This window comes from Lissotriton helveticus, chromosome 1_1 (assembly GCF_964261635.1).
Source record: "Lissotriton helveticus chromosome 1_1, aLisHel1.1, whole genome shotgun sequence".
NCBI classification, from domain to species: domain Eukaryota; kingdom Metazoa; phylum Chordata; class Amphibia; order Caudata; family Salamandridae; genus Lissotriton; species Lissotriton helveticus.
The window spans coordinates 266,358,741-266,383,288 of record NC_136057.1 but is presented as its reverse complement, the minus strand read 5'-3'; the positions used below and the strand labels follow the sequence as shown (position 1 = coordinate 266,383,288).

Genomic DNA, 24,548 nt, shown 5'->3' with positions numbered 1-24,548 from the left:
GGACAAAACGGTGCTGGTCCTGACTGGTGGTGCCAACAGTCCCTGGACGTCTGCCTTTTGGCCTCCCACCTTCGGCCCCCCTCCGGCTCCTTCAGGGATAGTTAGAACTTTGGGTATCAAAATCAGTCAGGACCTCTCCATGCGTCCCCAGGTTAGCTCTGTTGTTTCATCCTGTTTTCTTTCCCTCAGGATTATGCGCAAGATCTCCCATTTCTTCTCTACTGATGCCCTCAAAATAATTGTCTTGGCCATGATTCTCTCACGGCTGGACTATGGGAACTGCCTTTACGTGGGCATCCCTGCCTACGAACTCCGACGCCTTCAGACCATCCAGAACCAGGCCGCCCGCCTTATCCATCGGCTTCCCAAGTCCCACCATACCACCCCTCTCCTCAAATCCCTTCACTGGCTTCCCATCCTACAGAGATCTCTCTTCAAGATGGTATGCCTAGTCTTTAAGGCCCGGGACCGCACTGCCCCCGCCTTCATTAACTCCTTGATCACTCACTACCACCCTCGTCGCAATCTTCGCTCCTCCAGCCAGGCCCTCCTCTGCGTTCCCCAGAATTTGTGCTGAGTGATGAAGCCAAATGCAAGAAATGTGAGGATCGTTGGTCGCATTTTGCTAGTGATGTGAAAAAAGTACACTCTACTGCTTTCTTAGATTTGTACAGGAAAACATAACCGCTGTACCGGACAAAAAAAACTGAGTCTGAAAAAACCCTTGTCTGCCAAGTGTTTAGCATAATTGGTGTAGATGTGAAACATCTCCTTGAGAGTAGGCTGGCCAGCAACTTTAGTGACTTTAGAAATGCAACATGTTCCATGTTAGAGTGCTTGCCACTTGGTAAGCAAGGAATGTTCAAGAGCAATCCAGGAACTTTTATTTTACAATGTATGAGAAATGGCTGCAACGATGCAAAGAAATGTCCCTTCACTATCCATGGCATTTGGAGTCAATGAAACGTCACTGTGGCTCCCGCCTCCCGACCTCTGCTCCCGCCCTCTGCTCCCACCCCCTCCCTATATATGGCGACTGCAGCACGGTCGCGCCGCTGGCGCGCTGAAGGCACGACTAAGGTAAGCCCATCTGCACCCATCCGCGCCCAGCGCCAGACCCCCTGGCCCCATGTGCGCCAATGCTGCAACGAAGCCAATATTCTCCGCGCACTCAATACCGGCCAACCCTCCACCTGCTTCCGGGCCACCCCAAAGTTCACCCAGGGACCCTTCACCTGCCAAAAGTGCAGCTACACCAGCTAAGGCACACCAGCACGTCCTGCCCTTTCCACAGCAGGCCACAACAGTCTCAGATGCATACTACTCAACTCCCGCTCAGTCCATAAGAACGCCGTCAAACTCTGGAACCTTCTCGATTCATTGTCCCCAGACGTCGCTTTCCTGACAGACACCTGGATGAATGCCTCCTCGGTGCCCGACATAGCCATAGCCATCCCGGACGGCTACAAGCACACCCGCAGGGACCAAAACAACAATCCAGGAGGAGGAATCGCCATCGTCCACCGGAACACCATCAGAATTTCAACCAACATCGAAGACTCCCTCAGCATGGCTGAACACCTAACTTCCAGATCCATGTCAATCACAACACCATCCTCAGAAGAACCCTTGTCTACCAACCCCCTGGACCCCGACCGCTCCATCGCTGACCTCAGCACCACACCCTCGCCTACACAGACTACATACACCTCGGAGACCTGAACTTCCACCTCGAGAACCCCAACGACAGCAACTCAACAACCGCGATCGACAACCTAGCCAACCTCAGACTCAAACAGCTTCTCACGATGCCCACCCAGTTCTCTGGACAAGCACTCAACCTCATCTTCCCCGCCAGCAACCAAATCACCTTCAGTCACACCACCGAACTCCACTGGACTGACCACCACTGCATCCACTTCTCCTTCGAGAAACACACCACGCACGTCCAACTGCAAGGAATCCCACATCGCAACTGGAACAAAGTCACTGAATACCAGCTCCTCACCATCCTTGCCTGAGACCCTGCATACGAGCCCTCTGACACCAGTGCAGCCGCCCACAACTTCAGACAATGGATCGACGACTGAGCCAACACCGTCTCCCCAATCAGGAAACCCTCCAACAGGCGCACCGACACAAGAGCCATCTGGTTCAATGCCAACCTCCATTCTTGCAAACAAACCTGCCGAAGAACCGAGAAGCAGTGGTGCCAAGATCAGACAACTGTGCAGCCCTCAAGAATGCCAGACACCAGCACCACCAACTCTTCCGATCCGCCAAAAGGACCTCCTTCAAGGAATGCATCGACAACAACGCACACAACAGCAAAGAGCTCTTCAGCATCATAAAAGAACTCGCCTCCCCCAGCTGCAGCACGAATGACGTCCTGCTGTCGCAAGAACTCTGCGACTCCCTAACCACCTTCTTCCACTGCAAGATTGTAGACATCCACAACAGCTTCGACACCCAGACACCGATGACAGACGCCGACATTCCTGACCCAACACCCATCGAACACACCAACCTTCTGCTCTCCTGGAACCACGTCAATGACGAAGACACCATCGGAATCATCAACACCATCCACTCCGGCTCTCCTTCCGACACCTGCCCCCATCACATCTTCAACAAAGCATGCTCCATCATCGCACACCAACTCCAAAAGATCATTAACAGCTTCTTTGAGACCGCCACCTTTCCGGAGAGCTGGAAACACGCCGAGATCAACGCCCTTCTCAAGAAACCTAAGGTGGACCCAAAGGACCACAAGAACTTTTGACCCATCTCCTTGCTCTCGTTCCAGGTGAAAGTCATTGAGAAGACCGCCAACAGACAACTAACCCACTTCCTGGGAGAGAACAACATCTTGGACTCCACCAAAGCTGGCTTCCGCAGCAACCACAGCACCAAAACCACCCTCATCGCCGCCACCAGGATACTACTGGACAACGGCGAAACCGTGGCCCTCATCCTTCTGGACCTGTCGGCGGACTTCGACACCGTCTGCCACCACACCCTACGCACACGCCTTCACGATGCAGGGATCCATGAAAAAAGCCTGGACTGGATCCCCTCCTTCCTCACCGGCAGAACTCAGAAAGTCTGTCTCCCACCATTCAGATCAGAAGCCACCACGATCACCTGCGGCATACCCCAAGGATCATCTCTCAGCCCGATCCTTTTCAACATCTACATAGCACTGCTCGCCAACATCGTCCGAGCACACCACCTCAACATCTTCTCGTATGCTGACGACACCCAGCTACTCCTCTCCCTCACCAAGGAGCCGGCCACCACCAAATCCAACCTCCACGAGGGAATGAAGGCCATCGCAGAGTGGATAAAGACCAGCCGTCTGAAACTGAACTGTGACAAGATGGAAGTCTTCATCCTCAGCTCCACCTTCTCTGTATGGGACGACTCTTAATGGGCAGCTACGTTGGGAGCTGCCCCGATACCCGCCAACCATGCACGCAACCTGGGTTTCATCCTGGACTCGTCGCTCTCCATGACCCAGCAAGTCAGCAGAGCATGCAGAGGGTGTTGAAGTAGGAAGAAGAGACAGGTTTGACTTTCAGGGTCATGGAGAGCGTTGAGTCCAGGATGAAACACAGGTTGCGTGCATGGTTGGTGGCTGTCTTTTCCTCCTGCTTCAACACCCTCCCCATACTCCGCAAGATCTACAGATGGATCCTCACTGACACCAGAAGGACGGTCACCCATGCACTCGTCAGCAGCCGGCTGGACTACGACAAGGCCCTCTACGCGGGAACGACGGTCAAACTCCAGAAAAGACTCCAACTCGTACAAAACGCCTCCACACGCCTCATCCTCAGAATCCCCCACCACAGCCACATCACCGCCCACCTGAGAGACCTACCCTGGCTCCCAATCAACAAGAGGATCACCTTCAAGCTCCTCACCCATGCCCACAAAGCACTCCACAATGCTGGACCGGCATACCCCAATGAACGACTCACCTTCTACACTCCGAGCCGCCAGCTTCTCTCCCCAGACCTCACCCTCGCCCCCATCCCATGCATCCACCGAACGACCACCGGTGACAGATCATTCTCTCACCTCGCCGCCAAGAGCTGGAACACCCTCCCTATCCACCTGCGACAGACCCAGGACCTGCTGACCTTCAGGAGGCTTCTCAAGACCTGGCTGTTTGATCAGTAGCTGCTTCATCCCTCCGTCTAGTGCCTTGAGACCCTCACAGGTCAGTAGCGCACTCTGTAAATGTTCTGATTGATTAATACATGTTCTAGATCCTTTCCGTAAAGGGAAATTTTCTCTGTAGTGCTACTTCATTTTGGACCACTTCAGTAACTCTGAGGACATAAGTGCCCAGTTGAAAGCAAATGTTGCAGAACCTGCCCAGAGAATCACAATCTTCAAGTGCACCAGTATTGGCACGGACAGAGTTAGCAAATTGTGTACTAGCTGTTTCGACGTTGCCTGTCTCAAGTGCCAATGTTGAGAGGGCCTTTTAACAGATAAAAGTTTACATGGGAAGGAAAGAGCGAGCGCACATGACCAAAGACTCACTGAAGAAGTATTGTATGGTGTACTACAGTAAGTTTGAGTTGGAAAAATGTATTTGGACCTCATATACACTGTACATATACTGTCTATATGTGCAGAAAGCAAGCAATAATAAAATCAAAACTTTCCATAAACTCCATAAACAGCTGAAAAACACTGTTTCTGTTATTTTTAAAGGCACAAAAATGTGTAACAACAGATAACTAATGTTCTTTTAAGGTATTGAAATCACTTGAAAACAAAAAAAAACAGAATTTACCAAAAACAGAAACAGAAAACAGGTTTACACGATATTGATCCGGATGCTTTTTCTTATGTCAATGACATTTATTTGACTGATGACGAGTTGATATTGCATCTAGTAAGTGTTGACCGCATCATATTGTCCTTTGCTGACTTAGGATACAAATTTAATTTCGCGAAGTCTCATATCGCATATTTGGCGGTTCTCTTTTGCGGTTACGAACTCAATAATGAAGGAAAGGGGTTAGCCCCCACTTTCTGGAGAAATGTGCTCAATTCCAGCCTCCTTCCACTCTTAAGAAGTTACAATCTTTTCTGGGTAGTTTTGAATTTCGGGAGGACATATATTCCTGATTATGCTCACCATATGCTTATCTCCAATTGCTTTATGAATTGATCCAACCCTCTTTTTCATCTTCCAGCTGGCTTCCGGAACATACAGAAATTCTACGGTCTTTGCAGTCTGTTCTGCTTGCGACCAACTTCTTGTTAACTTGTGACAACACAACTAAGTCAGTCATACGGATTGTAACGGGTACAGTGGGTTTTATTTACCTGACATTCAATGAGGGAGATACAGTTCCCATTGTCTACAAATCACATTTGGAAACATCAGCAGAAATGCGTTTTCCCCCCGTACAGATGGCGAACCCGTAGGAATGCCCTTGGCTCAGGAGAAACTCATTCTTATAGTATCGCCTGTGCCTACTCTAGAGGCAAAGCACTCCACAATGCTGGACTGGCATACCTCAATGAACGGCTCACCTTCTATACTCCGAGCCGCCAGCTAGAGGCAGTCACAAAGGTGAGTGCACCGAATTCTAAAGCCTAACACCCGCGTTGGATTCAGTGGGTGAGTTCTTTGACATCGGCTGATGTTACTTTTATCTTTGACCCATCCTTGCAGATGCAGGAGTTTTTACAGTACGAACAAGTTCATCCTGCGCCAGAATTTATGCTTCCTCTTGAACAATACAAATTAATAGTTTATACCAACGGATCGACGCAGCCGGCCGGTTTGTTCCAAACCTGCTTACTCGGCCGCCTGTGCTATTGTGGTGGGCACTATGGTTGACAATGAGTTTAAGGGGGATATTCACAATGACTTATCTCCAATTTATCCCCACCTTAACACATCAAAAGTGGAGATATATTTAAAACCCCATTCACAAGCTAGTGTAAACGGCAGACGTTGCCAGTATTCCTGCGATAACTGCCCCAAAATGTATCTCCGCGGTGGACACCACCAACTAACCCTAATGAGATGCAGAGTAGGCGTTCCCGTGCAAATACACACGGAAAAACCACAACACCACTTTCACAACAAACTGCCAGATCCATGATGCGAGTCAAAACCAAACGATAAGCCGCGGTACCAGCTGGTATTTAACACCTGCCTCCAGCAGGTGTAAAACCGGAGGACTACCTGCAGTAGGCAATGGAGCCCCTGAAACAGCCACACCCGAAGATCAAAAGACGCCATGGAGCTACTCATCATGCAGCTTGGTGCCCCAACAGAGCCACAACACCCACCGCCACCACCCCCAGGACCGCCACCACCCCCCTGGACCCAGACCCCCCTCTCAGACCACCACAGAGGCAGCGCAGAGTAAGACAGCGGACCTACCAAAACCGCACCTGTCTTACAGACCTAACGCCCTAGGAAGTCACTACAGGTTCAAAAGGACAACCATCATCCGCATCATGACCCACATCGCCCACAGGTTGATGGTTCCAACACAGTGGAGAACCAACATCCCTCCGAATACAAAGCTGCTGGCTGTGCTGCACCTGTTGACCTCTGGTACCTTTCAACCATCAACTGCCAGAGTCAGAGGGGTCTCACAGCCAGCCCTATCAAATGTATTCACACCTGTCCTGGATGCCATCTTCAGCTTCATACCCCAGTACCTTCACTTCCCCCACACTGCGCAGGAACAGCAGGAGACCAAGCAAGGCTGCTACGCCATAGCTGGAATCCCTGCCTGGTTGGGGGCAATAGACTGCACACATGTCCCACTTGTGCCCCCTGCAGATACTGCACACGACTACCACCAGAAAACACATGCATTCTATCAATGTGCAGGCAATAGTGGACCACCGATGACTCTTCACCAATGTCCTCGCAAACTACTCCGGCAATGTGCACGATTCCTACATCTTCTGACAGTCCATCATCAATCAGCGATTCCAGGATGGCACATATGGCAGTGGACTGCTCGTTGATAAGTGCCAAATCAACACACCACACACCTCAAAGCCACCATCACACAACACACAACTGTGGAAATGCACATGTGACCAAACCACATACAACATATCAATCAACATGCCCACCTACCAGACACGACAACACTACTCCATGGTGATCCTGGGCTACCCCTGCACAATACAGCCATATCATGGCACCACAGCCACACAACAGCTGAACGTGTGTAGATTTGGAATGCAGCCATGTGCGAAGGATGCAAGTGACCCGTGAATGGGAATGCACACAACGACAAGGTAGGCGTGGATGTGCAGGACAGACATGGGTATGCAAACCACAGATATGTCCATGCAGACCACAACTGCTGGTGACTGGAGAGTAGTGAACAGTGTATGCAACCATGTCGCCCCAGGCTGTGGGTCAGATAGCGGAAATGTCCCTCGCTGTGTCCCCCCCTGTGTGAGTGAGTGTAGTGGGTTGGCCCTGAGTACGCCAGGGCTGCGCAGGGGTGTGGACAAAAACCCCATGGTGCAGAGCGTGGTTCTCTCCCGGAAAGGCAAATGTCACTGACAGGGCGGCGCCCCGCAGTCTGCCACAAGGCCGACGCTGTGAGCAGCGGGGCCTGCGACCCTGTGCGCCTGCTCACCCCATGACGCTGATACCCAGACCAGGCCTGCTCAACTCAGTGCCCCCAGGCCGCACTGCTCACCTGCCGACACCGTCGTGTGTCAAAGGGTGCCCACCATGTTCCGGTGCAAGCCCCAAGCTCCAGTCCCTCGACCTCTGCATCCTTGGCAGACCATCGCTGGCCCCCACGACGCTGGCCCACATTACTCCTTTCTCATTGACATACTCCACCGGCGTCCTCATCGTTCCAGTAGGTTCCACATGTGGAACTCAGTCCTGAGTCATGAATGGCAGTGACCCTAAGTCTGTGGCAGCGGTCACAGCACCAGACTCCCTTCGATCAGTGAGGCATATTTGCATGTGGCACACCGGCGACACATGATGCCACTAACCCTGTTCAACTTAAGCTAGCGACACATGGTGGCACCAATCCTTTTCAACGCTAGCCGATGACACGTGGTGTCACTGACCCTGTTCAATGCAAGCCGGCAACACGTGGTGCTACTAACCCTGTTCAAGGCAAGCCGGCGACACATGGTGCCATTAACCCTGTGCACTGTAAGTGGGCATCAGCCTCTGGTAGAACATCATTGGTGTCTGAGCCTGTGGCCCGGGGGTTGTCATCAGCAACAGGCAGGTACAGACTTGGTCTCTGGCATGAGTATGTGGCATTCATGTCTGCCATGTTGCCGGACACAGCTGGTATGTGCCCTCTGCATCGTGCCCTGGGGGTAGACCTCCTATTCTCCCCAAGACACTCTGCGGTAGGCACCTATGACACATACAAGACCTTGCTCTGTCTTGATGACCCTACCCTAGTCTCCCGCAGGTCAATGTCCCATGGCGGTGGGCTCATGCCAGGCGCCGTGCATCTGGGGCCACCAACCCTGTGCGACTCAAGTCCTCCCCCCTTGTTGTTCTGACATTGCACTGATGAGTGCCTGATAACTGTTGGAGTTTTTGCCAGCACAGCTACTCCCTGAGGGCTGGCTTACACTTACCCCACACACAGCCTGCACAGGTGTGACTGGATTAGTGGGCCTGCCATCACATCCTCCGGACCAAGTATTGACTCTTTTCTCCCTGCACTGTCACAAGTGATCAAGGATATGCACTCTGCCCTTGGATGATGACAGGCCTCCGAGACCCGAACACACCCGCCCAGAGGCAGTTCAGTGGGGCCCACATATGCACCAGGGGCATTGTCGAATGCACATTTGGCATGTTGAAGTCACGTTTCAGGGGCCTCTACGGCACAGGTGGAAAGCTCCTGTACAGCCAGGAGATTGTGTGTAAGATGATAATTGCATATTGTGTGTTGCACAACATTTGTGTACGCACCAATGCACCATGGATCCCCGTACCAGAGGTACTGGATGATGATGGGGACGATGGGGCCGGTGTCCCACATCCCACTGCAGCTGCGGCAGGAATGGCCCATAGGAACACCATCATTGACAATTACTTCTCATGAGCACGTGACATTGTGGCCGTCCCTGGCAATCATGGGACAGTACAAAATGCCCAAAAGCACAGCATGTGTGAATAAAACATATTTGCAGGTTACAGGTTGTACTTGTACATTGTCATGTCACAGTTTCCTGATGTGCCAGATGTCATTTGCCATGTTGTGCATCCGTGGTACTCCGCAGTTGATGTCGTTTTTACTGGCATTTTCCGTATGCTGTTTTTGTGCTTTTGCACGCATTACGCGTGGGTATTGCTGGCCTCTTGCTGGTTCGATTCAAAAAGGGGGGTGGTGATGGACAGAGTATCTGAATTAAGCAGAACACTCCTACCCAGTCAAAAGATCAGGGCTTGATCCATCACCGTTTTTTAGCTCACTGCACCATCCCAGTTCAGAACCTGGCTATATGCAAATTAGTCTGGCCCTGGCCCAGTGCATCATGGGAACAGAGCAGACCAAACTACCAAGCCAATTCTTTACTGGAAAGGAAACAAGCTTCCGGGGACCGGTTTCTGGCATTGCAGCCGTCTTCGGCCCGGCTTGCTTGAATCCTGATGGTGCAGTGAGCAAGGGACTCACATCTGAGCATACCCTTCCACACTTGTGGTGGCTAAAGCGATTCAAAAAGGGGGGTGGTGATGGACAGAGTATCTGAATTAAGCAGAACACTCCTACCCAGTCAAAAGATCAGGGCTTGATCCATCACCGATTTTTAGCTCACTGCACCATCCCAGTTCAGAACCTGGCTATATGCAAATTAGTCTGGCCCTGGCCCAGTGCATCATGGGAACAGAGCAGACCAAACTACCGAGCCAATTCTTTACTGGAAAGGAAACAAGCTTCCGGGGACCGGTTTCTGGCATTGCAGCCGTCTTCGGCCCGGCTTGCTTGAATCCTGATGGTGCAGTGAGCAAGGGACTCACATCTGAGCATACCCTTCCACACTTGTGGTGGCAAAAGCGATTCAAAAAGGGGGGTGGTGATGGACAGAGTATCTGAATTAAGCAGAACACTCCTACCCAGTCAAAAGATCAGGGCTTGATCCATCACCGTTTTTTAGCTCACTGCACCATCCCAGTTCAGAACCTGGCTATATGCAAATTAGTCTGGCCCTGGCCCAGTGCATCATGGGAACAGAGCAGACCAAACTACCAAGCCAATTCTTTACTGGAAAGGAAGCAAGCTTCCGGGGACCGGTTTCTGGCATTGCAGCCGTCTTCGGCCCAGCTTGCTTGAATCCTGATGGTGCAGTGAGCAAGGGACTCACATCTGAGCATACCCTTCCACACTTGTGGTGGCTAAAGCGATTCAAAAAGGGGGGTTGTGATGGACAGAGTATCTGAATTAAGCAGAACACTCCTACCCAGTCAAAAGATCAGGGCTTGATCCATCACCATTTTTTAGCTCACTGCACCATCCCAGTTCAGAACCTGGCTATATGCAAATTAGTCTGGCCCTGGCCCAGTGCATCATGGAAACAGAGCAGACCAAACTACCAAGCCAATTCTTTACTGGAAAGGAAACAAGCTTCCGGGGACCGGTTTCTGGCATTGCAGCCGTCTTCGGCCCGGCTTGCTTGAATCCTGATGGTGCAGTGAGCAAGGGACTCACATCTGTGCATACCCTTCCACACTTGTGGTGGCTAAAGCGATTCAAAAAGGGGGGTGGTGATGGACAGAGTATCTGAATTAAGCAGAACACTCCTACCCAGTCAAAAGATCAGGGCTTGATCCATCACCGTTTTTTAGCTCACTGCACCATCCCAGTTCAGAACCTGGCTATATGCAAATTAGTCTGGCCCTGGCCCAGTGCATCATGGGAACAGAGCAGACCAAACTACCAAGCCAATTCTTTACTGGAAAGGAAACAAGCTTCCGGGGACCGGTTTCTGGCATTGCAGCCGTCTTCGGCCCGGCTTGCTTGAATCCTGATGGTGCAGTGACCAAGGGACTCACATCTGAGCATACCCTTCCACACTTGTGGTGGCTAAAGCGATTCAAAAAGGGGGGTGGTGATGGACAGAGTATCTGAATTAAGCAGAACACTCCTACCCAGTCAAAAGATCAGGGCTTGATCCATCACCGTTTTTTAGCTCACTGCACCATCCCAGTTCAAAACCTGGCTATATGCAAATTAGTCTGGCCCTGGCCCAGTGCATCATGGGAACAGAGCAGACCAAACTACCAAGCCAATTCTTTACTGGAAAGGAAACAAGCTTCCGGGGACCGGTTTCTGGCATTGCAGCCGTCTTCGGCCCGGCTTGCTTGAATCCTGATGGTGCAGTGAGCAAGGGACTCACATCTGAGCATACCCTTCCACACTTTTGGTGGCTAAAGCGATTCAAAAAGGGGGGTGGTGATGGACAGAGCCTCTTGCTGGTTATCACTGTTTTCTTATCGCGTTTGGGTACATCGCGACTTGTTTACGCGTTGGGGTTTTGTTTTTATCTCCGTCGCATTGGTTGTATCGCGGACATTGACTGCGTTTTCGGCAGACTATCGCATCGTACCACTGTGTTGTGAATTCCACGTTGACACAGGGTTATTTTCCCAGAATAGGCAGCGATGTGTAAAATTGCGTTAGCATTTTTCGGTGATGTTTAGCACACGTTCTTGTGAATGTACCCCTAAGTCTTTCTCAGTACTCACAGAGTCTCTTGGTGAGTGCACGGCTCAGTTGGCTGAGCTGCAGGCTTTAGTATTGGCTCTGGAATTCACTGATCCAGATGTACTTACACTTGCAATGTGTGATTCTTTTTATTGTGTCCAGTCTTTTAATGACATTTGGTCTCAGAACGATTATCGGGACTCTAAAGGTAGGGAAATCAAGCATGAAACGCTTGGATTCGAGTGGCAGCTCTTAAAGAAACTTGCTGCTCACACATGTTATACATACTCTTGCCGATCAGTTTTTGGGAGCATATGCTGTGGGTAATTCTTTGGCTGATGAGGCGGCCAAATCTGCGCGTTCAGTAGCAGCAGTTACAAGGTCCATGACTAAAATTGATCATTTCATTCTGACAGCTATAGCTGCTACAAGGGATGGGACGACGTTCCCACAATGTTTCCCTTCTAAGTATTCTTATAATTTACCACCAGAACAAGTTCCCTTCGCATCCATTCCACCTGTTGGGGATCGGCTAATTCCTAATGAGGACCACAGGCTTCCGTTAATCATCACCACACAGAAAGGCATGACATCTGCACATGCTGGAGTTTCAGCGACGGTGTCTCTTTTGCAGCAGCATTATTGATGGTGTTGTCTGTATAGACAGACTCATAAGTATGTACTTTCTTGTGACATTTGTCAACAGCTTAGACCATCCACAATTGCACGTCCACTTCATACGCAGCTATACATTTTCAAATCAACCATTTGGATGTGTTTATCTTGATCACTGATGTCATTTGCCGTCCGACACTGCCTATAAACATATTCTCGTTGCAGTGGATTTCTGCACTATATTCATCTGGGTTTGGCTGTTACGTAGTGCTGGCGCTCAAAATGTCATTAGATATTTTTGTTTAAATTTGTTTTTATTTATTGTCATATTTGTATTGCATATCAGGTCATGCTTCTACATCACGATTCAATTTGTACACAGGGATGCTCCTGAGCAGATTTGCAACATAGTTTGTCTCAGTGGTGAACACCAGAGTCACGCTCAGCCTATTAACAGTAGCGGCAATGCCCTAGTGGTTTACATTTATAATTATTTGCTTGTCATTATCGGAACATTTGCTTGTGGTACCTTCCATTCTGTCCAAGGTCCTGCATTCGCCTCTAAGGCTTACAAGGATGCAATGAGGTCAGTGGGGGTACTATGGCAATTTTGGATTACAAACAGGCCTCAGGGCGTTTCTATAGTGGAGCGAATGAACCATGATTTCAGGTAATCTTAGACAGCTAGAGTCTTATGTACTGGAAGGGGTTAACTGACTCATTCATATGGGGTTCAAAGTACACTAAATAATCTCCCAAGAAGATCTCTAAGTGGGTGGACCCCATACAAAATACTCTTTGGCATCAAAATGTTTGTGCCAGACCTTGATGGTCTAGACATTGTGGCGACCTAGATAACCATTGTGCTATGTTTCAGAATCTACAAAAGACTCGAGACACTCTTGCTAAAGCTGAGTTGCACTCATCCGAGGACACAGCAGTGATGATCCCAGTCACAGGGTGCCTTCCTAAAGTTGGAGATCCGGTTCGGGAGAAGATAGAAAACAAAAAGGAATTTGGTCCCTCCTACTATGCACCATTCTCTGTTCTTGGATTAAAGGACATCTGAACTGTGATTTTGCCTCCACTACCTGGACGCAAGGAAAATCGCTACATCTCCATTGAACATGTCAAGGTGCAACATTTGGCTGATACTGAATAGTATGCCCAAAACCTTCCCTCCAAGAGAAGTTGCACTTCCTGTGAGGTCCTCGGCGGAGAATACCATACACCAAGTGGTTGAAGTGGAAACCTAACTTGATGTGCTGCCTGTTTTGTCATCGCCTTCAATGACTACACCTCATAAACATGTCTCGCAGCCTATGGAGCCTACTGTGGACATTTCTGGACTTGCCCTTCAATCAACTTTTAATGCTGGCCGACCACCTTTCTAATATTTAGGATCTGTGGGTTATTACATGGACAGAGATAACTTTTCTTTAACTTAGTGTTCCCCATCGAATTCTACAATGGAGGAACCCCCCCACTCGTTTTTTTCATTTTCCTTTCCTGGTTTTGCAGAGTTTATTTGGTTCCTTCTTGGACCTACATTTGGATGGTACTTACAATGGTATTTCTCTCCATGTGGATTGGGTTTGTCACTGTCTTTTTTCTTTTAACTAATGGACATTATTTTTCTGAACGCTCTAGTTTCCACTTGGTTGATGGTGTTTTGGCCCCACACACCACATCTCATATAATGAAAAGAGTTCACTCCCATGTTAACATTTCAGCTGTGCAAGTAGTAGATGGCATCGTTTGGGATAAAGTTAAAAGATTTTGATGTCCTCACTAACCTAGGGAGAGAACCAAGCAGATGCATTGAACACAAAGGGCGCATCATGCTGAATGATTGGTGGTGGTCCCATCCTCCTAGAACCACCACAGGCACAGTTATGGGCAAACAATACAATCCCAACCTGCCAAGCACTATGGGAAAATCTTCTAGGGTGCAGTGAATATTATAGTATCCAATATCAAATATTCCTCATGGGGCAGGCTCTCCGGCTCAGCTGGGAGCTAATACTATAATATTCACTAAACTCTAGAATCTCGCCCCATAATGCTTTGCTGGGCCTGTGTTTGGCCTTGGAGGATGAGACCACCACAATCATTGAGCATTATATGCTCTTTGTGTTCAAGGCACCTGCTTGGTCCACCCCCTAGGTTAGGGGGAACCCCAAAATCATCACCTCTCTCATTAACTGATATTTTTTAAGCTCACTTTTGTGCATTGGTGACATGCTTTGTAGCATGTAAAGGTCAAATTACTTTATAAATGGAATGTGGATGCCATAGCATCCCAGAGTTTTTGTATGAACTCTGTTCGGCGTGTATTAATAAAAGCTTTAAACAGAAAACTCGCATACCTTTAGTAACAAAAAAAATAATTATCGTTGCATGCTAAAATACATGTAGCCATCTCACAAAAATGAAAACATAACAAGTAGTGTCTTTAGTTAAACACTAAATAATGCTATCTCTACATGCTAAAATGCATATAGTCATCTCACAAAACGAAATGAAAAATAGCGAGTAGTGAGAGACTTGATGATTTTGGGGTCCATCCTAACCTAGGGAGAGGACCAAGCAGATGTCTTGAACACTAGGGAGCACATCATGCTGAAATGATTTGGTGGCGGTCCCATCTTCATAGGAACTCCCCAAGCACAGGTATGGGCAAAAATACAATCCCAACCAAAGGCCTTGCAAAGCATTATGGGACGAGACGAGACGAGAAGTGCAGTATGCAATATCAAAACATTCCTCAAGGGGCAGGCTCTCAAGGCTCAGCTGAGAGCTAATACTATAATATTCACTAAACTCTAGAATCTCGCCCCATAATGCTTTGGTGGGCCTTTGGTTGGCATTGCATTTTTGCCCATAACTTTGCTTGGGGTGGTCGTAGGAGTACGGGACCACCACCAAATCGTTCAGTATGATATGCTCTTTTTGATCTGCTTGCCCTCCCTCTAGGTAAGGGGTGACCCCAAAATCATCACCTCTTTCATTGCCTGATGTTTTACAAGGTTCACTTATGTGAATTGGTTATATGCTTATTTGTTTTTTTTTTGCATGAAATGGTACAGTCTATTTATCAAAGGGTTGTGTGTACAGTCTGTAACTTCCTTGCATAGTGGAGTGGCAATTCTTCTATGAATTCCGTGCTTGAATGAAATGTGTGGTTATCAAATCTTCGCAACTTCCGCTAGTGGAGCAGTGTACATTGCCCAGGGTTACCATTAGTAAATAGCTGCTTCTTGGGCTGAGGTGTTTGGGGCCTTGCTTGTGGACATATGTAAAGCTGCCACTTAGTCTTCACTATCTATGTTTGTTTCTCATTATAGAGTGGATATGGAAAATGCTGAATCCAAGAATTCTGATTTCAGAGTATTTGTGACTTCTGAACCCTGAGAAATGTATTTTTGTTTGTTATTATGTCCCAGGAAACTGGGGGGCATATTATCAAGGGGGTTTATCTCCGCTATTTTGGCTTTAAAAGCCAAGAAAGCGGAGATAAAATTATCTCCCTATTACCTAGCTGTCGCTAACACCAGTTAACGACAGCTAGTAGGAGATAGCGACCATCTTGGGCCCCACTTTGCATGTCAGTGATATTTATCACTAATGACATGCAAAGTGGGCGTGCCAAGATGTTAGCGACTGGAAACAGTCGCTAACATCGCTATCTCCTATTACCAACTTTTGGAGATGTTCGCGCTAAGCGCGAATATCTCCAAAAGCTAACACCTGCCCTGAGCAGTTCTTAGCCATGTTATCCAATGGGAGGTGGATAACATGGCTAAGAGCATTAGCTCGGTAATGCATGAATATCGCAGACTTTTCAGCGATATTCATGCATTGCGGCTGTTTTTTATCGCATTTGCGATAAACCTTGGTAATACCAAGGTTTATCTGCGATAAAAATCGCCGCAGCTCAGCGGTAAAATGTTGTCTCTAACCAAGCAATAGCGATAATTATCGCTATTGCTTGGTAATATGCCCCTAGGTTTTTTAAATTTTTTATCACATATCTTTGTAAATTAAGCAGTAGAATGAGAATTCAGGCTGAACAGTTAATGATTTAATTACTTATTGGTAATCCTCACTAATTTCTTTTACTCATAACAATACTTATAGTCCTCCCTCCTGGTTCCCATTTCACAACCTGAGTCACGTTATTTTGCTTGGAGATATACTGGAAGTGTAATGGGTTTAACCCCCCTTTATCACCATATTGGTAGGAAGAGTTTAAGGAAGGGACAGAGAATTTTTTAACTATGATATTCGATTGACTACATCTAGGTCACATGGTACAAGGGCAGAGATAAGACAACTCATAAAGTAAGTAATGGGACAAGAAAAGGGTATTCATTGTAATGAAGATCACATGTAAGTAATTGAATCATTAATGCTCAATATTAGTGTTGTTTCTTGGAGCGAACAGTGGAATGTGGAATAATGTGCATTCTACTAGTTGTTGATGTAATCCTAGTGGAATGTTACAGAGACAGATGTTGTTGGGACGGATGTATGACATTACAACGCATGCCTTTACATCGCATGCTTTTACAACGTGGTTTTTACAACGCATACCATTACAACGCATAGTGCTTTGGGGCGCTGGATAGTGAATTGTTTAATTTACTATTCCAACTCCAGTCCCCGAGGATAGTAGGGAAGGTGTTGGATAGTACATTAAACCTATTTTCTATCCTAGAGCGCCCCCCAGCGCAATGCGTTGTAATGGTTTGTGTTGTAAAAGTTGCATCTTAAAGGCACTGCGTGGTAAAAGTTGCGTTGTAAAGGATGTTTCCCTGTTGGGACACTGTTAGAGGTTAAGCTGTGCATTGAGTTTTTATATTCTGGTGACGAGGAAAATACTTTGATTTACTGTTTATGCTCCAACACAGCAATTTGTATCTGCCTGCCACTTTCTGCGATGATTTCTTGCAGCGTAAAACTCCCCATGGCTGGCGAGACTGGAGGTGAGACTCGAGTAAATAATCAACTACTCAACTTAGATCTTGTAAGTGATGTCGGATTTCGGGATTTCTTCATGATCCCACAGACTTTCCAAACTTAGGGGCATATTAGCAAGCCTCAGCGATAATCATCGCTGAACACGCTTGGCGGGTTTTGTACTAATGCCGGCAATTGCAGGAAATTCTCACCAGGCTAGCGCTGTATCAACACCGCTTAGTGCTTTGGCGATAATATTTCCAGTGATAGCGGTGATATGGGGCGACATTGCTGGAAAACTAGCGATAATCCAGCAGAATTGGAGGTGAGCTTGCTGATAGGGCCCTGTGGCCTCAACCCTAGAATCCACCTCCAATAGTACACATACAGCCACATGCATCAAGTGATTTAGGAATCGCAGACGGTGCGAATCGCAAAATGCGGCCGTTTGCGATTCCTAAATCACTATTTGGGATGCATCAATCAAAAATACAAGAAATCGCTATTTTTTGCGATTTCTAAAAATGCGATTGCATTTAAGGAATCACAATTTGCCATTCCTTAAATGCAATGCATGACACCTAAAAAAATTGCGAATTCGCAATTAGATGAAAAAAATTATCATGAGGTTGGACCTCATGGTAATTTGCGAAAAAAATGAAAAATTCAATTTTGTGCATTTTTCAAACTGTCATGTTGTGCACACACATGCCCTCAGGGCATGTGTGTGCACAACATATGTGCATAGATTGATTTCAGGGGTGCAACAGGGTGTCCTTTGGACAACCCTGCACCCTTATAATCGCAATCTCAATTTGCGATTAGCTAATTGCGAATCGCAAATTGAGATTGTCTTCCCATTCATTCCCATGGGCCTTTTGGCCCATAGGAATCAATGGGAAGGGATTCCTTAATTGCGATTCGCAAATTGTGAATCGCAAATTGAGATTGCGATTTTAAGGGTGCAGGGGTGTCCAAAGGACACCCTGTTGCACCCCTGAAATCAATCTATGCACATATTAAGGAAAAATAAGGAATCGCTAAAAAAATTGCGATTTTTTGATGCATTGCCGTTTGCGATTCCTTAATTGAGATTCCTTAATTTTCGCAATTAAGGAATCGCAAACGGCAACAATGATGCATGTACCTGATAGTGTAGTCAAGAAAAAACCAGACGTTAGGATCGAGCGTTAAGGGGCATTATCGCAACTATTACCGGCGCTTTGCGGCTCTGAGGCATCCTTGTTAATATCGCAATGCTGTGTCAGCGATGTTTTACATGGATTCTATGGGCCCGATTCACAGAACTAACTTAAGACAAAATCCTAAACTTACTATTTTTGGTATTCACAGAAGTTAGGATTTTGTCTTAAGACAGACTTAAGTTAGGATTCTGTCTTAAGTCTGTCTTAAGTCTGTCTTAAGTCTGTCTTAAGACAAAATCCTAACTTCTGTGAATACCAAAAGTAGTAAGTTTAGGATTTTGTCTTAAGTTAGTTCTGTGAATTAGCCCCTATGGAACTCCTACTTTGCATTTAATTAGTGATGCGAGGCATTCGGAAAACGGCATCTAACATGCGATATTGCCTTGATGATCTTGCGTTATTAGAATCGCCGCTTTTTCGGTACTATGTGCCGAAAAAAGCGTCGATATGTGTCTTGATGATATGCCCCTTGGAGTTATTTGGCAAAGACAAGCAGGTTTGTGTGCTGCAGCTCTCAGCAAGCACATTTGCTTACGAGCAGCATTGATGTATACGTACAGAAAGCCAGAGGGTGAGACTGCAGTTGCATCTCAGAGGTTCTTCACACAATAGGGATCTAAGAACCCATCAGTGCACACATCTCATCATGCATTTCATATTGCATATCATCATGCAGGCCATGCACAGCAGCCATCTTTGATTGGGGAGTTCTATATTCAGTATGTGAAAATCACCACGACCTGCATATCTTATAAACCTATTTTATTAGGAACTTGCTTAACTGTAATTCACACACCAGCACAGGCCATCGTGAGCCTGTTTCAAACATTGGTGATTTACACACCTATGCTATTGGATATTGACGTACCTTACTTTCAACATAGTAGAGAATCAACTGCGATTTGCGCACCAACTGGATGGAGTGTAGTTGTTTAGATTTAACAGTCCTTTTCATGGACTGTGTAATGTACTTTAATGGTTCAGTGGTTGAGTCTACTAATTTGATAGCAACTGTTATATTTAATGAGAGACTAAAGGTGTAACAGCTGTTATAAGAATCAAGCAATTAACATTCAAAACGTGTCTCCCCCACCATTTTTCCTATCATCTCCTGGAGAACCATTGATTATGTGTGAAAAATGGAAACATTTATTTTCGAGATATGTCAGAGCATGTGGACCTAGTTTGAGTGTGGAGAGGAAAGGACCATTGTTTTTCAGTATTTGGGTCCTGAAGGGCAAGAAATATTTGATCATCTTTCACAATTGTCAGGTTAAGAAATTGATGCTAAGCATGAATTTTAAGTGTGTTTAAAGAAATGGGATGGTCTTTTTGGCCCAAAGTTTAATCAATGTTAGAAAGATTTCCTTTTGGGAAATGTATGCAAGTCAAAGGGGAGAAGGTTGAAGAATAAGTTACTGCATTACAAAAGCTAGCTTGCTTGTATAAATTTAGAAATATTTTGGTTTAGTGGATAAGAGACCAAATCATGCTTGGATGTATTACTGATAAAGTCAGAGAAGAATTGTTGTCACAAGATGATCCATCATTAACAAAAGTTTTAAAGTTGGCTACAAGATTAGAACATAGTCTAGCATGTGTGGATGTAATGCAAAGAAAATCTACCCATAGTGGAACCAGCAGTGCAGTGTCTACAATAAATAAATCAAGAGCTGGGGTGATGTGGGGCAGTAGGCGACATGGCTCATCACAAGAAATGTTCAGGGTGGAAGATAAGTTGTACACTATGCTTACGGAAGGGACATATGAGAAAGAGTTGTAGGAGTAAGAACAGTGATTTGGAAAGTGAATGAACTAATGCATGATGAGGAGGAATGTGAAGAAATAATATTACAAGTGACTAGTAAACAAGGTGATGGACCACATGATGATGTGATGGTAGAGGGACAGAAAGTAAAGATGTATTTGATTCGGGAGCAAAACGTACAATCATTTCACAAGAAGTATTTCTGAATAACATTAAGAACAAAGTACTTTTTAAAGCAGACATAAGACTGACTGCTTATGTGGGTGCACCCATAAAGTTGGTGGGGAAATTTCAGGGTGTGTTGGACTGTTTGGGAAAATTGGCTGAAGGCAAGATTAATGTGGCCGGTAAAGGTGGGGTGGTGATGAGCTGGTTCCAGCAACGAAATTTAGGATCCATGTTGGATCTCAATTCTGACTCATCTATTTGATTGAGAGATGATGTAGATTTGAAAGTGGTTAAATAAAATGAGTTTTGCAAAGGAATTCTGGAAGTTTTCAGTGATTCATTAGGCTGTTTGAAGGGAAATGCACATACAATTCAAATTAGAGAAAGTTCCAGTCCCATGGTTAGCAGGATGAGGAAGCTTCTTTTTGAGGTTAAGAAAGTGTGTCTTAAAGAACTGGGAACTTGAAGCTACGGAAATGATTGAAAAGGTGGAGGTAACATATTGGTTTTCTTCAGTGGTGATAGCATGGAAGCAGAGCGGGATATCAGTGTGTGTGTGTGAAATGAAATGAAATGAAATGAATTGAAAGGAGTCTTATAAACGCACGACTTAGCCAGATGGCATCAAGGCGCCTAACAAAAAGATCAAAAAGCAATAGAACAGTGACTACAAATACGCCTTTGCAAACAGCCAGGTTTTTAAAGCTTTACGGAACCGCGGGACAGAAGGGTGGGCTTTAATTTCACAAGGAAGAGTGTTCCACAGCCTAGGGGCGATTGAGGAAAAGGCCCTACCCCTGTGTCCTTAAGGGGTTTGAACAAGGCGGTAGTATTTCATTGGTTTGTATTCTGGGTAATGTGAGAAGGTTTTCCATGCTAGACCTAGCCTCTGAGTATCACCAGATTAGGTGGTTCTCACAGGTGGTTCTCACAGGGGTTCAATAAGCACACAGATTAAATAGCAAACACGGTTGCTGCACTCACTACTTACCTTTTTACTAAATTTTTGTTTAAAAGAGAGAACACACATTTTTCTTTCTTCTTTCCCACACACAAAGAGAGAGAGCAGCCGATGATGATAAGTGGGTATACTGGCAATTACTAGCCAGCAACCCCCTTGGGTGTCGCTACCGTGAGGTACTCTCTCTTTTCCTTCAGATTTTTTTGATGAATGTGGAATTTAGCCTGTTTGATGTTGTTTTTAGAGTAGATAATAAGACACCGTGACATATCAGAGTAGTGCAAGTTGACACACTCAAGGGAATTCGGAAATTATTGAGAACCCTTAGATTGTCATTCCTGTTAGGTGTAGGTGTGATAGAGGTGAGATCCTTATTGTTTATAGGGGTGAAAGTGTACCAGGATGATATTTTAATTTTTGGAAGCACTCTCGAAGAATATGATGAAAGATTTTGTAAGGTTTTGGGAAGGTTACAGGATAAAGGATTGATTCTCCGAGTTGATACATTTCAAAGAGATCAACTTGACTTTTTTGGTCACACGTTGACTAGGGAAGGGTCGAGACCCAAACAGGCACTTATGCAAAGCATCAGATTGATACCTCAGTCACAAAACAAGGAGGAGTTAGCATATATCTTGGAATAAGTGAAAAGTTTTCAGAAAAGACGTTTGTGATGAGGAGTTTGATAAGAAAGAATGTTTAATTCAAGTGTGATAAGAAGTGGTGAGATGAATTTTTGTGATTGAAAGGAGAACTACAGAATATACCAAATTAAAAATTTTATTGTACAGAATTTAAACATGTGATATGTATAGATGCAGCATGGCTTTGTTTCAGAGACGAGGTGGGGTTAAGAGAACTGTAACTTTAATTTCACGTATCCTTAAACCAGCTGAGGTCAGTTACTTAGTTATTGACAGCAGCACACTTGTAGTTTTCTGGGCAGTGAAGAAATGGAAAAACATTATATGGGGCCAGAAATTTACAGTAAGAATGGGCCATAAACTGATAAGGTAAAATGGTATCAGATAAGGAATGTATAATATTTCTAGCAGAAATGTGATTTGGATAATGACGCTATAAGAATTCAATGTCCAGGTTGTTCACATGTGGATTGATTGTCTAGAATGGTCAATTAAACTGATGTGGAATAGGATGAGGCAGTAGATGATAAAAAAGTGTGTGTTGTGAGTGAAGGTGCTGTGGAAAGGAAACAGTAGAGGAAAGAAGTTGGTGATGATAGGGTGTTGCTAAATATGACTATAAAGATGGAAAAAGTTGGGGAGAGAAGAGGTTAATGGATGAAGAGGTGACGGATGAGTTGTCATTTGATGAAGGCATAGTGTTCAGAAAAACAATGTTAATTCCTCCTGAGTCGATTCAGAAGAAATTGGTCATCAAAGCATTTCCAGAACTAAGGAGCACTTATGTTTGAGTCACTGGTGGTCAGCAATGGATAAGGAGATAGAGCGAGAGGTGAGGGAGTGCATGGTATGTTGTCTGAGTGACAAAGCATGTAAGACCAGAGAACAACCCGAGAAAGTCTGAATAAAGCATGGGATGACATTGCTGTGGATAAAATAGGACCATTGAGTGGGGTGGCACAAGGGAAGTTCATCATTGAGCTAATAGATCTGTATTCAATATGCCAGAAGTAAAGGTAGTGAATGAGGTTAGCTCTGAGAGAGTGACTCTGTTTTTTGCTGCAGTTTTGGCAGGAGAAGGTTTGCCAGGATCTGTATTACCAGTAAACGGTGTGCAGTTCATGTCAAGAGAAATTAGCAATTTACTCAAAGAGAAACTAATGATACAGTGGGAAGACTAAATTGAACTTTAAAATATGCTTTACAGGCAAGAAAGAGTGCTGGGAAGATTGGGAAAAGGAACTTATGAATTGGTTAGAAGAGTATAAACTGTCACCTCATGCAACCACTGGTAGATCTCCTTATGAATTGTTCTGAGGGATGAGGGCTAATTCCATGTTTTCACCACCTTAGCTAAAGGAATATAAGGGTATGGCGGTAGGTGTTAAAGAGTTGAAGAGTAGAGTGAGGAGAACATTGGATGAATGGAAAAGTAAGACAGGCAAAAGATAATAAGTCAAGGTTCTGTGTGTTAAAATGTTAAAATGGTGATATTGTGAAGGTCAGAGCTCCTGTTACTCTTGGGTTGTATTCCAAGTACAGGAAGCCTCTGAAAGTCATCACAGTATTTAAAAATGCTGTGCAAACAGAATATGGTCGTATGTGGAACTTGAATACAGTTGCGAAGTTTACAAAAGGCCTTGATAAAAAAAAAATATGGATGAAGAAATTATGGAGTGAACAGAACCAATTGAGAGGATGGAATACAAATCAGAGGAGTCCTGAAAGATTCAAAGATTTTGTTATGTATAAATGAACTGTTTAGTGTATAGTATTATGTTTGCTACAGAAAGGGAGATGTGTGGTATCTTGGGGTAGAAAGTGGAATGTGAAATATGTAGATTCTACTAGTTATTAATGCATGATTAGTGGAATGTTACAGAGACAGTTGGTATTGGGACACTGTCGGAGGTGAGGTCATGGACTGAGCTTTTTCATGGAGTGCACATATACCACCAAGGTAACTGCCTCTTCTTTTCTATTCTAGTAATTGCCATAAATTGTCAACAAGAGTAAATACTAGAATCAGTGATAAATGAAATTGTGTAAGAACAGTAACTATTACACGAATGCCAGTTGTTGGCTGCCACTGTTTGCTATCACATAGCATCAGGAAGATGAGTCTGACAGTAATGTAAAATTATGCCTAGAACATTTACATCTAGAATGCAACTTTATACAGGATTCAGGGGCTGGCATTCATGAGCCTATTTTGGGAACAATTTGAGGAAATGAGCTCATTTTGATTGTTACCATGTTTTTTTCTCCATTTGCAGCAACCAAAAACAACGCCACAAGCTGGAATTTCGACAAAGAATCAGTGCTAAAGGTAGGATTATATTGAGTCAAAGTGGCATAATATGGCATGACACATACTGCAGAATGTCATCTCTTCAATGAGAACATGGGAGTTAATATGAGCATTTTAATGACACATCCAGGGTTGGTATCAAATCTGGTACTCAATTCAGGAGGACAAAATCAAGATAATAGCATATTTGTTAACAAAAATCAGGCACA

General features: G+C 45.5%; 1 protein-coding gene and 1 long non-coding RNA gene across 3 annotated transcripts in view; one reads left to right on the top strand and one right to left on the bottom strand.

The window, feature by feature from the left end:
• LOC144791619 (uncharacterized) overlaps window positions 1-24,548 on the bottom strand; it is a 271,095-nt gene that overhangs the window by 35,682 nt on the left and 210,865 nt on the right. The window lies entirely within an intron of this gene.
• The window catches only part of LOC144791482 (olfactory receptor 13C9-like), a 183,383-nt gene that overhangs the window by 156,217 nt on the left and 2,618 nt on the right, over window positions 1-24,548 (top strand). For both annotated transcript variants that reach the window (XM_078666219.1, XM_078666282.1), the window contains exon 3: window positions 24,305-24,357. In XM_078666219.1, coding sequence (XP_078522345.1) covers window positions 24,305-24,357 — 53 coding nt within the window. The remainder of the gene's footprint in view (window positions 1-24,304; window positions 24,358-24,548) is intronic.